The sequence below is a fragment of the Equus caballus genome, chromosome 6 (genome assembly GCF_041296265.1).
Source record: "Equus caballus isolate H_3958 breed thoroughbred chromosome 6, TB-T2T, whole genome shotgun sequence".
Taxonomy (NCBI): Eukaryota; Metazoa; Chordata; class Mammalia; order Perissodactyla; family Equidae; genus Equus; species Equus caballus.
In genome coordinates this window covers 55,286,289-55,303,497 of record NC_091689.1, presented here as the reverse complement: position 1 = coordinate 55,303,497, position 17,209 = coordinate 55,286,289, and the positions used below count along the sequence as shown (strand labels likewise).

Here is a 17,209-nt window from a genome sequence, read left to right as displayed (position 1 = left end):
TTTTGTCTCCTGTCATTGCTTTTGTAAAATAGTTGCAAAACATCACAATGTAGTTCACCTTCAAAATTAAATCTTATTTTCTTTTTTGATTATACCCGACTTATAAGCCTTAAACTACAAGATCTTATTATTGCTCTTTCTGGAACTCAAAATGCAGCCTAAAACCAAAACAAGAATTTTGTAAGACCAAGATTAGTTTACGTAAGCGATCAATATCATATGGTTAAGCACACATTTAAATATTCTACTAAAAATTAATTTTTATCTGTCAATATTTTGAAATTTTTATAATTGATAGATAAGAATTGGGCTGTACCTAACATATTTTCCTGTAAGGAATACTCAGATTAAGATCAGAAATAACCAAGCAGGTCCTTCAGGAGTAGAATTTTTAAATATTTAAACTTACCTTTGAAGGGAAAAGTTAGGGGAGGAGTCTTAGAGACTAAGAGTGGACAGAAGAGAAGGAAAGAACGAAGACCAAAGCTAAGGGAATAATACTGTATGTATAATGACATCGTAAAGGACTTGGGCTGGTGCAAAGACCAGAAGGGAAAGGAGCCAACATAAGTCAGCCTGGCCATTGTAAATTTAAAACTGACTACACATGTATCCCCACACTTAATCTTCAAAACTAACCCTGTAGATTAGTAATCTGGGACTCTAATACGGACACTGATTTGCGCAGGTGTACAAATGTTCTGTTTGTCCGTAAACAACTATATACTGAGCTTCCAGGTGGACCCAGCGCTAACAAAGCGCATCACAGTAGCTAGTGTTAGTTGGGGATTCGTACTCAAATAGACGCCCCCAAAAGATCGCACTCGCTTACATCATAGAAAAAATAAAACTCAAAAACTAAAACAACTCCAAGACACAGAAACAGCGCAAAACGTCTCCCTATCCTGAAGCAGCCGGTCTCGGGTGGCGCAATAAACAGACCTCCCGGAAATTAGGTCAGAATGCCTCAGGCCCGAGAGGCAAGGCAGTCATCTCATCAGCCAATCATATATCAGAGCCGCTTCGTTTTTCTTATTCCTATTGAGCTAGGGGAGTGTCAATCAACGTGCACTCTTCGTACGGCGTAATGAGGGCGGGCTTTTAGCCGACAACCAACCAATTCAGCATTGTGTTGGAGCGGAAGAGACTCTGGCCCTGGAGTTCTTGGTTACTCTCTATGGTTGCAGGGCGGAGAAACGCTACGAGATCCGTGGCCCGTAGGAATAGGAAGTGACGTAGGGATGGCGGAGGAGCGCGAGGTTTCAAGATGGCGGTGGCTCAATGGCTGACCGGGAGGCAGAGGTGAAGGCCCCTACGAAGTCACAGAGGCCGAGAATCGTCCCCTCCCCGCTTCTCGCAGTCCCAGGAGTCCAGCAGAAGTGTGAGTGTGCGGGGCTGTTCTCCGCCGCTTCATCTTTCCCGCCCCTTTCCAGGGCCCGCGCGGCTGCCTCGGGGACACCAGGCCCCTCTGCCCTGCTCTTCCTCTCCGCAGTTGGGGTCTCCCGGGTCGCAGACTGGGGGAGGAGGGGGGTCCCCGAGCCGGGGGCGGCGCGGCGTCCAGCGGCTTAGCGTCTGACTTTAGCCGGGTCGGTTAGCCCCGCCTCCTGTCTGTGCACGTTGACCGGTTGCCTTGGTGTTGCTGTCTGTCCCTCGAGTCACGGTCAACCGTCGCTATGGTTTCGGCAGTTACGGCTGCTGTTGCCGCCTCTGGTGGACATGGGCTCCGTCCCGCCGGAACCTCTTTGGCTGTTGAGAGTTCTCCCATGGTTTAGTGGCCCGATTTCCCTATCGCTTCTGCTTTTAGACAAAAAAGTAGTTTGTGCAGACTGAGGCTCCACTGTCTTCTGTAAAAATTCTCTGCAATCCATATCTGTTCTCTGTTATAGTTGTGAGAGGGGAGAATCAAAACATGAGCCTGAGGGTAATTGAGAGAGGAAAGCAAAAACGACACAGGCCATCAAAGATAGAAGAGCTGCTATTTCTACTAATTTTGCTTGTTTCCGCCTCCCTTCTCCACTACTCCATTTTTCCTAGAAGGGAACCTTCGACAGGGTAAATTAGTTGCCACGGGAACAGCTTTGAAGCATTTAGCAGAAATCAAGGAAATTGAACAATTGCTGAAAGAGGCATTATCTAATAAATTTGCGTGGCAAAATCTTGTAAAGGGAAAGTATAATTGTATGATCTTTTACCTCATGATCTTCCTTTTCCTACCCTTTAAAAGTGTCTGCTTTGAAAGGGAAGAAAATTTGTCAACCTTTATCATTGCAAAGAGAGTCAAAAGTTCAATCTCATTCATTTGGAATAAGAGGAAGAAATGGTATAATGTCTTAGGTTAATACAAATTTTGACTTACAAAATATTTTCCCTCAAACACAATTATTCCTTTCAGTTACCTTGAAAAATACAAATCAAGAGGCAAGTAGGTACTAGTAAGAAAAATATTTATCTTAATATTGACATTTTTGGAAGGTCTTATATAATATTCGTTTCGAATGTTTGCATTTTTAGTTATGTTTTAAGGTGCTGCTTGAGAGTCAAGAGTCTTGAGAGTCAAGAATTATATGAGAATTAAATCTAAATCTGAATTAAATAGGCTTAAATAATGTTTTTACTGTCTTAGAGGTGTTGGGAAAACATGCTAAGAAAAACCGTGCGGAGAGGCAAGGGTGAGCTGCTTGTCATTGATGGTAGATCATCACCCCACTTCCTTTTTATTCCTGTTTCACTCTACATACAAATAGAGGGAGGATGTGGGAGGAGGACTGCTGGCCTCTCTTGTTCATGGTTTTGTCACATTGTTGAAGCACTTTCTGATGATTTGTTTCAATTGTTGAGTCAATACTGTAATCCATAGAAGAAAATTAAATTGATGACCTAATGATAGTCAGAGTAGTTTTCAGACCCATTACTTTTGTAAATAATAACAAATCTAGGTTTTCATGGTCAGAGAGGTTGAGGCCATCTTTCCTGGACACTAAAGTCAAAACTAGAGAAAGAACAAGGTCTTAATAATGAAATGAATGTTTCTTTTCAAATATTGGTGGGAAGGAATTTTATAAATATAAAAAGGAAGAGGGCCAGCTCCAGTGGCCAAATGGTTACGTTTGGCCTACCCAACTCTGGTGGCATGGATTGTGTTGCTAGGCCTGGACCTATAGCACTTGTCTATTAGTGGCCATGCTGTGGCTGCGGCTCACATATAAGCTAAAGGAACATTGGCAATAGATTTTAGCTCAGGGCGAATCTTCCTCAGCAAAAAAAAATAAATTTTGTAAATTTAGGGAAAATAAGCTATTACGTTGTTTTCACAGGTTTTTATTTTTAACGAACAAGTAAACCATACAGATTGTCAACATGGGACGGAGATCTACATCATCCACCAAGAGTGGAAAATTTATGAACCCCACAGACCAAGCCCGTAAGTGTCTGTTAATGTGGAATGGTGGAGAAAGAGGAGTGGTAAAAATTGCATACCTTAAGGAGTCTGTTTCATTATGTCTTAATTACAAGATCAGCAATGCTAGGAGGAGTCAGTTGCATAAAGTTATCTGGTGTTCTTGTGGGCACATGATTAAAACTTTAAAATGTAAAAAAGATTAGTACCCGTATTTCTAAGTTGATTGACTTGGCTTAAAGCTTTTTGTATTTGGAATTGTGAACATATTGTTTTGCGAGCTCTTGTTTAATATTTTATGGCACCCTTTTCCTTCAGATTCGTAGTTATTTTTTAAGAAACTTAAAAATGTCTTGAGCATTTCTAGTTGATGTAATTAGAAGGATGCTATTGGCATTTAGTGGGTAGAGGCCAGGGATGCTGCTAAACATCCTACAGTGCACACAGGGAGGCCTTGCACAGTAAAGAATTATCTGTATTAAATTGTAGAAAATGTTAATGTTTAAGATTTGAAAGTTTTCTATTCTCTCTTTCCCTGTCTTCAGGAAAAGAAGCCCGGAAGAGAGAATTAAAGAAGGTATGATTTCAGAAGCATCCTATTAGATCAGAGTGTAGTTTGGCACATCTTATTAGTTGAGATTAGTGGATTTCAAAATAACATTTCCAGTTATTTGCCAGAGAAGATACTTATGCTTCTTAGAACACACCATAAAATTTACTAAGCCAAAATACTATACTTGGAAACTGAACTGAAAGAACTTTGCAGATAAGCTCATGATGGGTTATTATAACATTGTTTATTTGATTACCTTTCCCGGTAAGTTAAATACTTTTGAAAATAATTTTTTTTGCTATTTATTATACTGCTTTGTTAAATGCTACTGAATTAGTGAGTGGAAGTAAATGTGATGCTAAATAGCTTTGTATGTCCATTTTCCTCGTTGTGTAGCTGTTGAGTTTGTGGCAGAGAGCTTCCCCAGGAAAAGAAAGGATTTACTTTTTGGTGTCATGCCGTAGCACTTTGAGAAAACTTAATTTTTTAATAGTTTTCAGTTGTGTGGTGTTGTTTCATTATTTAGCATTAAATCCTATAAAACTTTAATATATAATTTTAGACTTTACCTGCAACTTTGTTAATAAAAAAACTTAAAATATTTTTTTAAGTGCTAAAGATGTCACAAGGTTAAAAGAAATACTTGCCTAAGAAAACACTTTTAATAAAGATATTTATCTTTTTGTCTAAAGTTGAAACTTTTTTTTTTTTTTTAGATTTTTTTTTTATTTTTTCCTTTTTCTCCCCAAAGCCCCCTGGTACATAGTTGTATATTCTTTGTTGTGGGTCCTTCTAGTTGTGGCATGTGGGACGCTGCCTCAGCGTGGTTTGATGAGCAGTGTCATGTCCGTGCCCAGGATTCGAACCAACGAAACACTGGGCCGCCTGCAGCGGAGCGTGCGAACTTAACCGCTCGGCCACGGGGCCAGCCCCCTAAAGTTGAAACATTTTTGAGAGCGAAAAATTACATAGGTCTGTTTCTGGTGGTTGAAACAAGTGATCAGAAACCAAGGAGAAGTTCAACTACAGTTTAAATTTTTGAAGCTAATTGAAATGGAAACTCACGAATGTTCAGCTTCTTGAAATGCTGCTCTTTATTTTTCTAAGAACAAAAAACAGCGCATGATGGTACGAGCTGCAGTTTTAAAGATGAAGGATCCCAAACAGATTATCCGGGACATGGAGAAATTGGATGAAATGGGTAAGAATGTATAAAAAGGTTGGATTTTACAGCAGGGATAACAGTCTGATACACAGAGGGAGGCAAGCAAATAATGAGTGAAGCAGCACAGACGGAAGAAACACGGAAAAGCGTGATGGCATTGTGATGCTTGGATTTAGTTTTAGTGTCAGGAAGACAGAGGGGGCAGCGACTATTGGAAACTGGAGATCTCATCTAGAATAAGGGGAAAGCCGTTCTTTAGCTTGAGCTAATTGCAGTTATAAGGTAATGATAGCCAAATATGGCCAGCGCATTTTTCGAGAGAAGAGTGAAATCTGGTCTTTGAAGTCACCTTGGAGTTGTTTGTCTTGTTTTGTTTTTTAATATTGGCAACTAAATATTAAGCCACTAAGAATATAAGTCAGTTTCCCATTTTTTTCCAATGAGAAGATCCAAAGACGATTGACCACTTAGTAAGGATATAGAAGAAATCAAATACCTTAAAACCAGATTTTGTAAAATACCGTATTAGGATTTTCCTCTGTTTTTCACATGTTAATAGAATAGTTTTGTCTCTTTATGTGCATCTGCAACGTCACTGCTTTGTCATAGCTGCAATCACGTGAGATAACTGCATGTTATCCTTCCTTGCATCTAAGTTGCTTGAGAATCATCTGTGTGATGCTGTCCCTGGAAATTTTATCCCAACCCACAAACATCCATTCTCTTAACATTAGGATATGAGATTTTTAGTTTTCTGCTTTTTTAGTGGAAGCTTTCAAACATGCAAAAATAAAATAGTTAACTCCTCTGTGCTTTTCAGCTGTCAAGTTTTTGCCAAATCTGTCTTCTGCTCCCTGGCACATTTTTTTTAAATTGTATATTAAAGTTATCTTTACAAATTTTGTTTAGAAAAGTACCCACACAGGTTCATTGGTTTGCCCAAAAACAGAGACAGTAAGTGAAAGAAATACAGTGGATCTCCTCAGTGATTCATTAATGGGGTTCAAACAAATCCAGTTATGTGGGGTTATGATGTTACAAGTTTTCTGAAATAATGTGGCACAGCCTTTGTAGCTCCCCTGGGCGAAAGTTCTGGGTCAGGCTGCATGATCCCACATCTTTCCCAGTTCAGCTGTAACTGGCTCCACTTGTTGCCTCTGGTCTGAATATCACTAGGGAAAATTATTATCCCTGGGGTGTCAGGATATTACCTATTGAATGACCCCTAATTAATTTATGTGGTTTTTCAAGGGGATGATAGTAATCACTGAGGCATATTGAGCTCTTTGCTATGCACCAATTTTTTTACATGATATCAGTTAGTCCTCACAGCATCTTTGGGGGTAGGAGTATTGTCCCTATTTTACAGGTGAGGAAATGCAGGCACAGAGAGATTACATACTTTTTTCAAGGTCGTGCTGTTAGGAAATGACAGAGCTGGGATTAATACTCAGGCATTCAACACTTTTATTAATCACACTGGGAATAGCATGATGTAAGACTATACCTTTTTCTGGTTTTGAATAAATCACCAAGGTTAATAGTTAATAGGATTTAGAGAAGTAGATAATTAAACTTGCTATTATTTAAGGAAAAGGAAGACGGGAACACTGTTCATCACAGCTTTAATTACCATTTATAAAACTCAGTACAAGTTAAGCAGAAAAAAGTATACATTGACTCCCATAATTAGGAAATCCCGGAGGGAAGCCAGCCCTGAAAACCTATGTAACATTATCAAGACTGTTCATCTCTCTGGTCTTCTGTCTGTTAGCTTCATTCAGCATACTGCTAATGAACTTCTTAGAATTGGAGGTGGAATTAGTGGTGCTTGAGAGACAGGGCCACAGAGAGCTCTAGGTTTATTTCACATCAGCTTGTGAGAGCTTCCGTCTTCCCACACCTACGTTTAAAATCTCAGAGAAGGATCTGGTCCCAATTGGGATCATGTGCCAGTGGATCTCTGAGTCAGTCACTGGCAAGGATGGAGGGGAGCAGGTATGACTGACCAGGTAGGCCTGGGAGTCTTGTGCTAATCCCCTTTAGGGAAAAAGACCTGAAATTAAGCCCCATGTGGAACACATGGGAAGAGAAAAGGTTATATGGTAGCTGGACAAAGAACACCAGTCCATTATAAAAATAATAATTAAGTGGTGAGCCAGACACCAGTGGATATTTTCTTTGTGATCCCATTTAATCATCAGAGCTTTGTCGTGAAGTTGTTAATGTCCCCGTTTTCCAGATGATGAAGCTGAAGATCAGAGAATTCAAGTAAAGTGCCCAAGATCTCAGAATTAAATGACAGAGCCAGTGTATTTATAAACCCAGGTCGGTCTGTCTGAAGCGTCACTATATCAGGTTGTTAGCATAGAGGAGCGAAAATTGATTATTATTACATTGATGATGAATATCAATTAGTTGTCTTAGGAAAGAAAGTAAAATTAATGGCCATCTTGAAAAGGTAGAATTGTAATAAAGATCTATTGCAGTTCTTTTGAATAAAATTGAAAAGAGTATAGCTGGTGTCTAGATCCCTTTTAAGTTGTACCATATAAGGAGATTTTTAGTAATGCTAGAACCTATTGATACCTAAATGAAGTGACCTTTTTGTGTTTAATTCCATACTCTGCTCTTTCCTCTCAGAGTTTAACCCAGTTCAACAGCCACAGTTAAATGAGAAGGTGCTAAAAGACAAGCGTAAAAAGCTACGTGAAACCTTTGAACGTATTCTACGGCTCTATGAAAAAGAGAATCCAGATATTTACAAAGAATTGAGAAAGCTAGAAGTAGAATATGAACAGAAAAGGGCTCAACTTAGCCAATATTTTGATGCTGTAAAGGTAATCAAGTTTCTTTTGAGAGAGAAACTAAAATGTTATGTTTAGATTTGCTTTTAAAATTGTGAATGGGAGAGTTGATGATGTTGAACCTCCTCCTCTTGGCAATTTCTTATCAAATTAAACATATACCTACCATTGTGAGCCAGCAAGTCTAATCCTGTGTATTTATACAAGAGAAATTAATCTATCTGCCAAAACAGTAGTAGCCAAAAACTGGAAACAGCTCAGGTGTCCATTAATAGCGTAATGGGTAAACGAACTAGTGTGTTTATTAAATTGAATACTACTTGGCAATGAGCAGGACTGATCTACTGATTTTCAAAACAACATGGGGTTAAAAAAATTTTTTAATGGCTAAATCTCAAAAACATGCCACACTTCTTTCATAGTTATGAGTCCATTTGTGTGAAATTCTAGAAAAGGCAAAACTAATCTATGGAGGAAAAATTTGTAATAGTGGTTGCCTTGGGATAGTGTTAGGGATTGACTGTGAAGGGGTACAGGTGTATGTATTTGTCAAACTCATGAATTTATACATTTCGTTGTAAATTTTGCCTCAAAATAAAAATGGAAAAAAACTGAATGGTATGATTTTAGTACAATTTTACTAGTTAGGATGGGTCCCATTTTACAGATAGGAAAACTGAGGTGATTTGCTTAGTCATACAGCTAATATGTGGCAGAAATTCAACAAAGGCAGACTAACTTTAGAGGCCAAGCTTTAACACTGGGTGTATACGATTTTTTAAGTTAATTGATAAGTAGTATTTATCATCCAGAATATTAAATAGGGTGGCTTTGGTACTGGATGCTTTAACAGTTAGACTTCTCTAAACAGCAGCTGTTTCAAACCATAACCAAAAAGAATTAGTTGATAATAAGGGGAGAACAGTAGCTGAGTTTTGGTTCTTTTAGAGGAGAGAAGATTTTTTTCGATTCATTGACATTCTTGGGAAGTATTGACAAGCCTTTCTATTCTTGTTTTTTCGTGATATTTAGTTCAATGGAAAGCAAGCCAGGTTATGAAACAGCTGACATTGAATTTTTAGTGTTGGGTTTGTGGATTGTTCATCATACTATTGAAAGATGCTCTCTGTTTCAGAATGCTCAGCACGTGGAAGTGGAGAGCATCCCTTTACCAGATATGCCGCATGCTCCTTCCAACATCTTAATCCAGGACATTCCACTTCCTGGTGCCCAGCCACCCTCCATCCTTAAGAAGACCTCAGCCTATGGGTAAGGAAGCAGTAGCATAATCAAATAGCACTTATTAAAATCACCTCTTGACAGTACAGTGCCAAAATTAATGCAGTTGGAAATAAAAGACAATGTGAATGTAGGGGGTCCTTCATTTGATTAAATATGAAATAAATCCCTTGAAAATTGTTTAGAAGAGGAAGTAAATAACTCATCACTTAACATGATTGCTGTAAAATTTTGTTTTCAGACCTCCAACTCGGGCAGTTTCTATACTTCCTCTTCTTGGACATGGTGTTCCACGTTTGCCCCCTGGCAGAAAACCTCCTGGTCCTCCCCCTGGTCCGCCTCCTCCTCAGGTCTTGCAAATGTATGGCCGTAAAGTGGGCTTTGCCCTAGATCTTCCTGCTCGTAGGCGAGATGAAGACATGTTGTACAGTCCTGAACTTGGTAAGGAGTGACTGTTCTTTTGCTCTTACAACCTTTCCACTGTCCTTTTTTATGTTGGCCCTGTTAAATGTCTTGTCCAATACCCTCAGAACTTGGGAAATAAATGAGGATACCATGTACATACCAAGAGATGGATAAATCATAGGATCTACCAAGTAAAAACATCATCCATAAGGACGTGTGGAAAGGTTTATTGTGCGTTAAATTTGGCTCTTCTCAGATATGTCACCCTCTTAACTACCAGTTCCTTAAGACTTGGACACCTGTTTCCCTTTCATCTTTATTGCCATCAGACTAGAGCATCATTGTATGCAGTCACTGTGTGTGTGTGCAAGTTTCTAAGTGGAATTTGTTTTCAAATTTGAACTGTTTAAACTATTGCCAAATGAAAATGTTGTGAGACTGTATGAATAGCTGAGATCAGATCCAGAAATTTTAAAAACAAATTATTGTGAGTTAGCATAATTTTCTGTGTTTCGGAGTACTGTGTAGTGCAGTTTATTCCTTACTCCCTCTCCCTTTTCAGCTCAACGGGGTCACGACGATGATGTTTCCAGCACCAGTGAAGATGACGGCTATCCTGAGGACATGGATCAAGATAAGCATGATGACAGTACCGATGACAGCGACACTGACAGATCAGATGGAGAGAGTGAAGGGGATGACTTTGTGCACCGTGATGATAATGAGAGAGACACCACTGAAGAAAAAAAGTCAGGTATGTGCAGTGGAAAGTTCCATGGTATCAGTCAATAAACAGCACATAAGCTGAATCTCCTGATTTATTAATGCATTTATGTAAGTAATTGCGAGCTACTTGAAAGGAGAGATCGTAGCTCTGTTCATCTTTATGTCTCAAAAATCTCCAAGTTCTTGACACACAGTATGCAGTGGTTTGTAAAGAAAAAAATTCAGCAGTGTATGTAATAAAAATGTCTATGTAATAAAGTCCACTTTTGGGGAAAAAGATAATAGCTCTTCAACAGCATAAAGATGTACTATCATGGGTATGTATAGGAAAGAAAGGAGAATAATCACGTAACTATATTGAGAAAAACATACACTGTTGATTTTCAGTAAGTCTAAATATCTACATTTGAAACACTTTAAATTTTGTGTGTTCATGGTACCTAACCTGCACCAGAACCATAATTATAATTCAGGTACACCTGTGAGTGAGAGTCATGATTTAATGGAATCATTATGTCCATAATGTATGTTATGTGTTTATTTGATTGTTATAAATTCAGTCTGAGTTACATGTACTTTTAAAAAGTAGTTATAACATTCATCAAGAAATTTTTAAGCACGGTAACAGGAAGTGAGCAATATAAAATGTATAATTGGGCATACCCTGGTAGTCTTGGAGCTTCTTTTGGAGTTGTTTTTGTAGCCTACAACACAGTATTTCTGTATTAATTATACTGCTAATATTAGTATTTGTAATGATGACAAATTTTTCTTCTGCTGTATTTCTTGAGAATCATGGTTGCAAACCAAAAAGCTAATTTAAAAAGGTGGCTAGAGAGAGCTGGTAATGAAAAATTACAGAGCAATCGTATGTAGGAGCTAGTACTAGAAAGTAGAAAGCCCTTAGAACTACAGCAACTCCATGTTCCTCTGGGTCTGTGTGGTCTTTACCTCATTTTCCGCCAAATGTTTTTTCTTAGATATACTCGTCAGTGCACGCATGCTGAAAATGGCTGTCCTAACTGATGCAGTTTTTACTGTGTGCAACGCGTTAGTTTCCAGACACTAATGATGCAGAGTAAACAAAGCTAAAGCCCTGCCCACATGGAACTTCTATCCTGTAAATATTTACCAACTAAGAACGCTCCTGACACTGCACCGTTTTGCTTTATGTTTAATACTGTCTGGTGGATAGCCTTTGTCGGGTTAGGAAGTTCTCTTCTAGTCCTACTTTGCTAAGAGTTTTTATCATAAATACTTCTTAAGCATCTGTTTGGATGTTATGGTTTTTCTTTAAGTTGTTTGTTGTAATAAATTACATTGATGGCTTTTCTTTTCTGTTTTTTGATGAGAAAGGTTGGCCCTGGGCTAACATCTGTTGCCAATCTTCCTCTTTTTGCTTGAGGAAGATTGTGGCTGGGCTAACATCTGTGCCAGTCCTCTCTTTTGTATGTGGCATGCTGCCACAGCATGGCTTGATGAGCAGTGTGTAGGTCCACGCCCAGGATCTGAACCTGAGAACCCCGGGCCACTGAAGTGGAGCACAGAAACTTAACCACTATGCCACCAGGCCGGCCCCACTTGATGGCTTTTCTGATGTTAAATCATCTGTATTCCTGGGACCAACTTTATGTGTTTATGATGTATTTTTCTTGTAAAACACTATTGGATTCAGTGTGCTTAGATTTTATGTTGGCCAGTAGGTTAGTTTTGGTATCAGGGTTCTGCTAGCTTCATGAGTTCTGGAGAGCGTTCCATCTTTTCCTATGCCCTCTCACAGGAAATTTCTGTAACTTAATATTTGGCTGAATTTTCTTGTAAGATTATATCAGCCAGGTGCCTTTTATGAAGTAGATCTTTGACTACCATTTCATGTTTGTATGTTCTGGTTTTATCACTTCTTTGGCCAATTTTAGTAATTTTTATTTTTCTAGAAAATTGTTATTTTTGTCTGAGTGTTCCATTTTATTGACATAAACATGTTAATAATGTTCTTTAAGTTTTTTACATTTATAACTTAAATCACTGCAGCTTGTATTTACCAGCAATTGGCACTTCATTTACTATCTTTAAATGGCTCTCTCTTTCGGTGCTTATCTTCTGGCAAGAAATAGGCAGTAATCATATCTAGTACTTTATAGTATTTGTTAAATAGTATGCATTTACTGAATGTTGTTGATTCCCAGTCCACTCTACTCTCTCCCTCCTCTGGCCCCATAGGTCTGAGCGTACGATTTGCAGATATGCCTGGGAAATCAAGGAAGAAGAAGAAGAATATGAAGGAGCTAACTCCTCTTCAAGCCATGATGCTTCGGATGGCAGGTAAGGCAGGAAAGGAATATTTAATCACCTTTTGGTATTTCCTCATGCCAGTTGCTTTACATACATTTTCACATTTAGTATCCCAGCAACCCTCAAGTAAGTAATAAATCCTTGTTTCATAAATGTTAAGGTTTAGAGACGTTACGGTAAGCTGCCCAAAGTTACACAGCTAGTAAGTGGTTGAACTGGCATTTAAATCCAGGCCTGTCTTGTTCTAAGGCCTGGGCTTCTTCCACTGTGCTGCACTAGCATACTTGAGTAGAGTACTATTTGATGCTTTCACATCTGAAGTCTTTTTTTTGAAGAAGACTATTTGGTTAATTTTTTAAGAAAGCATTCATTGAGTATGTGTCTTCAGGCATCGTTCTTTTACAGGCTATAAAAAGTTAAGCACTCCATTTACCTGGTTTAAAATTTCTTTCAGGTCAGGAAATCCCTGAGGAGGGCCGCGAAGTAGAGGAATTTTCAGAGGACGATGATGAAGATGATTCTGATGATTCTGAAGCAGAAAAGCAATCACAAAAACAGCATAAAGAGGAATCTCTCTCTGATGGCACATCTACTGCTTCTTCACAGCAGCAAGCTCCCCCACAGTCTGTTCCCCCATCTCAGATACAAGCACCTCCCATGCCAGGACCACCTCCTCTCGGACCACCACCCGCTCCACCTTTACGGCCACCTGGCCCACCCACAGGCCTTCCTCCTGGACCACCTCCAGGTAAGTACTTACATGTTATGAATAAATAATTAAGTCTAAATGTGGTTAGAGTGAAGCCATTCCAGAAAATGTTCATCATTAGTGTTGATGTTTTCTTGTTTCCTCCTAGTGCAGTTCCCTAACAAATCAAGGCTTTGCAAAGGATAAATACAACTTGTTTATTCCTACAGCGTTGTTTACAACTCACAGTATTTCTAACAGCCATCTTTTTCTCCAAAGGTCTTCCTTTTTCAGGGTTCTTTAGTTCTGATTCTAACTGACAAACTGGAGTATGTCACAAAGAATTTCTTTAGTGCTGCCTTTTAATATGACAGGTTGACTCACTTCTAAATTGATTGCCAGTGGGTCTAGGGCATAGTGAATACTATTGTATGTCTTTCTTTGGTTGGGAATTATTGGATGTCAGTGTAATATTTATAGTTAAAGACAAGTGATCGGAGTTAATCAAGTCTTCAGCTTAAAAATATAAAAAGTTTATTTATAATTTGAAACAATGTATAGAATTTCTTAGCTATTTATGATTTTATTCCTTCATCCTACAGTCAGCCAATTAAGTTTTCTTCAATTGAGTTCATCCTTTTCCTATTGGTACAAAGCAAAATTACCTATCTTATGTCGTTCTTAGTGGTCTTTGTCTTTATCTTAATGAATTTCAGGAGATCATTAAAGCACTTTGCTTTATATTCCATTTTCATTTCATATTGGAACCATTTAAGAATTCCTTCCATCTTTGTATATTTCCAGCCCAGCAGAGCTGTGATTGAATTTCTTTTTCGTCAGTGCTGAGAAATAAAGAGAAATGATCCATAACAAATTCAATATCCTATCTCTGGTGCTCACATATTTGTCAAATGAATTCTGTTTCCACACGTTTCGATCTGATTTTGAAGTTATGTGATTTCAGATTAAAGTGATAAGTCGAACCACATCTGAGTAACCTTTATACCACAATTACTACTTCCTATATATTTCTTTGACATTAATGTATCATTTTTCTCTTTTCAGGAGCTCCTCCATTCCTGAGACCACCTGGAATGCCAGGACTCCGAGGGCCTTTACCCCGACTTTTACCTCCAGGTCCACCACCAGGCCGACCCCCTGGCCCTCCCCCAGGTCCACCTCCGGGTCTGCCTCCTGGCCCTCCTCCTCGGGGGCCCCCACCAAGGCTACCTCCCCCTGCACCTCCAGGTGAAGCTTTTGATTTCTATAAGAAAAACTTTCCTATGTTTTCCGTTTGCTCTAAGACATATTTTCACATTTCAATATCCTGAAATCAAGGCCTGTCTTAAAATAGTCTTTTTAAATTGCTGCTGGCCTGGGTTGAAGTTGAGTTCTTCCAGAAGTTATTTGCATTTGATTTTGCCTGTCACCTGAGGGAATTTTCCCTGCTAGAGACCACGTTGGATTAAATTCTCCATTTGAGATTTTTTTCATTTTAGGGTTACACTTAAAATTTTACAGTTATTCCATACATCTGCATGAGTACCAACTTAAAGTTTAAAATCACAAGGGAAATTTTTTCCCCTTCTCTACCCAATATCAAGGTTAGATATACAAATTTCCTTGTGGTCTTATTGTGTATGGCAAGTGTATTTCTCGTTTACTACATTGCCTGTCCCAGTTTAATGTGAAGATCTTTTAAGCTTCCCAGCTTGGACTATTTTTTTTCCTCTTAGTGATGTATGGAATAATTATGAGTCCATATAAGCAATAGCATCTTAGGGTTGATGAAATTTGGTACTTGATATTCCATCTTGAAAGTGGTATTTGAAGAAAATAAAATCTGCAATTCTTGGTAAATGATGATGGTATGTCTGAACTGTTAATGGGACGTGAATTCTTTTCCAGTAATGGGGACATATTCTAATAGTTACATTCTCTTATTCCAGGGTTAAAATTATGTTTCTTGCCCACTGAATTATGTTTTTAGGGGGAGGAGTGGTGTGAAAATCAGTAAATAATGCATGAGAATCAAGCCCCTAACCTTGGCCCTGATAGCATCTGCACTGTACAGCTGTAATAGAATCTTGGGCTACCATATTTGAAATTTGACCATTTTGAAATCATATTTGAAACCAGTGGTGTTTTCAATTTTCCTTTATATTTTAAAGTAGTATATTATTTAGAGAGGAAGAAAACATTAAGTACAGCGTACAGACTGAAGGTGAATACCATTTTATAATAAAATATTCCAAACTATCAGAATATATTTCTGGGTTTCAAATAGCAAACAGCATGATTTCAGCTTGTTTTCTGTAAATTGTCCATTTTTAAAGAATTGTCAACCTGTTTTTTAACATCCTTAGTAGTACTTAAATTTTAATAGTTCTTGTAGTGTTCATCTGCCTGTCTTCTCCTTCATTTAGGTATCCCTCCACCTCGTCCTGGCATGATGCGCCCACCTTTGGTGCCTCCACTTGGACCTGCCCCACCTGGGCTTTTCCCGCCAGCTCCCTTGCCGAACCCCGGGGTTTTAAGTGCTCCACCCAATTTGATTCAGCGACCCAAGGCGGATGATACAAGCGCGGCCACCATTGAGAAGAAAGCCACAGCAACCATCAGTGCCAAGCCACAGATCACTAATCCCAAGGCAGAGATTACTCGATTCGTGCCCACTGCACTGAGGGTACGTCGGGAGAATAAAGGGGCGACTGCTACTCCCCAAAGAAAGTCAGAGGATGATTCTGCTGTACCTCTTGCCAAAGCAGCCCCCAAGTCTGGTCCATCTGTTCCCGTCTCAGTACAAACTAAGGATGATGTTTATGAAGCTTTCATGAAAGAGATGGAAGGGCTACTGTGACAGCCTTCGATGGCAGAACGGGCTTCTGTTCACATCAGCGGTTCATGGAGAAAGAGGCTCATGTTATACTTAGGTGAAAGAGCTGCTTTCGCTGTCAGGGTATTTTCTAATTTCTGTTTAAGGAATATCCTAAAGTTTAGCCTTGTTCAGCATTTACTGCATATGAGAGAGGGTATTTCATTCAGAATAGATTGGTCATTGAAGCAGTGCTGCTAACATCCGGTCCCTTTCACACCGCCATTCTCATCCCGTTCCTTCCTCTTCTCCCGCTCTTTGGAAACTTGCGATCAGGGGCTTCTTTGTTACTTATTTGTTTTGATTCTCTTCTTGTGTGCTGTGGGCACTAGAGTAGAGATTTCTGAAAACCAGTTTATTTCACCCCATCTTGCCTTTCGTGTTTGAGTTATTTTTAATATTTTCTTGTAAATATTTTGTAATATTGTAGTGAAATGAATCTCAATGTCATTTCCTATTACAAAGCAAGATACGTGGGAAGAAAATGTACAATTCTTTGATTAAAATTATTTCCCACTGACCTAAACTTTGAGTGTTTCATGGAATAAATAAATAAATGTTCTACACCAGAATCCTCTGTGTTACTGATAATGTATAAACATGACATCTGTTTTATGGTCAGAAAAGAAGCAAGTATTCAAAACTTGGGTTTTAAGGAAATAACATTTCTGGTACAGAATGAGAATTTTATTGAAAATGTGGTTAGCTGTACACCTGAAACTTAGGCAATAAAAGAAAAGGAAAGAATGTGCTTAAAACTATGTTTTGAGTTTTAAGAGACAAAAAAGAAATAATTATTTTCCTTCAGGAATATCATTGGCTTTAGAGAAATTGAGAGGTATTATTTATTGCTAAGAAGATGCTATGTATTATCCTCGAAGATTACTTACTTCCCCTGGAGCTTTATGAAGTGATTTTAATTGAATAACAAAAGATTATTTTAAACCATTTGTAAACTACTAGAGAATCGGAAAAGATTACTTTTTTTTGAATTTTCAACTTTATAAGCTTTTATTTTTAAAAGCACATAAAATGAATAAGAATGCTTAACACTATTAATTT

At 38.5% G+C, this 17,209-nt stretch overlaps 1 protein-coding gene across 2 annotated transcripts; it reads left to right on the top strand.

The window, feature by feature from the left end:
* The first annotated feature begins 1,225 nt into the window (after nucleotides 1–1,225).
* On the top strand, nucleotides 1,226–16,719 carry WBP11 (WW domain binding protein 11). 2 transcript variants are annotated; one of them, XM_001501733.5, is made up of 12 exons: nucleotides 1,226–1,381; nucleotides 3,315–3,421; nucleotides 3,943–3,974; nucleotides 5,058–5,151; nucleotides 7,759–7,955; nucleotides 9,058–9,191; nucleotides 9,403–9,602; nucleotides 10,129–10,320; nucleotides 12,513–12,614; nucleotides 13,039–13,332; nucleotides 14,338–14,520; nucleotides 15,699–16,719. In XM_001501733.5, the coding sequence occupies exons 2-12, from the start codon at nucleotides 3,358–3,360 to the stop codon at nucleotides 16,130–16,132; spliced, it is 1,926 nt and encodes a 641-aa protein (XP_001501783.1). In that variant the 5' UTR covers nucleotides 1,226–1,381; nucleotides 3,315–3,357; the 3' UTR covers nucleotides 16,133–16,719. The 2 variants fall into 2 exon arrangements, with proteins under 2 accessions (XP_001501783.1, XP_070126074.1); XM_070269973.1 differs by lacking the exon at nucleotides 3,943–3,974 and having other exon boundaries at nucleotides 1,244–1,381.
* The last annotated feature ends 490 nt before the right edge of the window (nucleotides 16,720–17,209 follow it).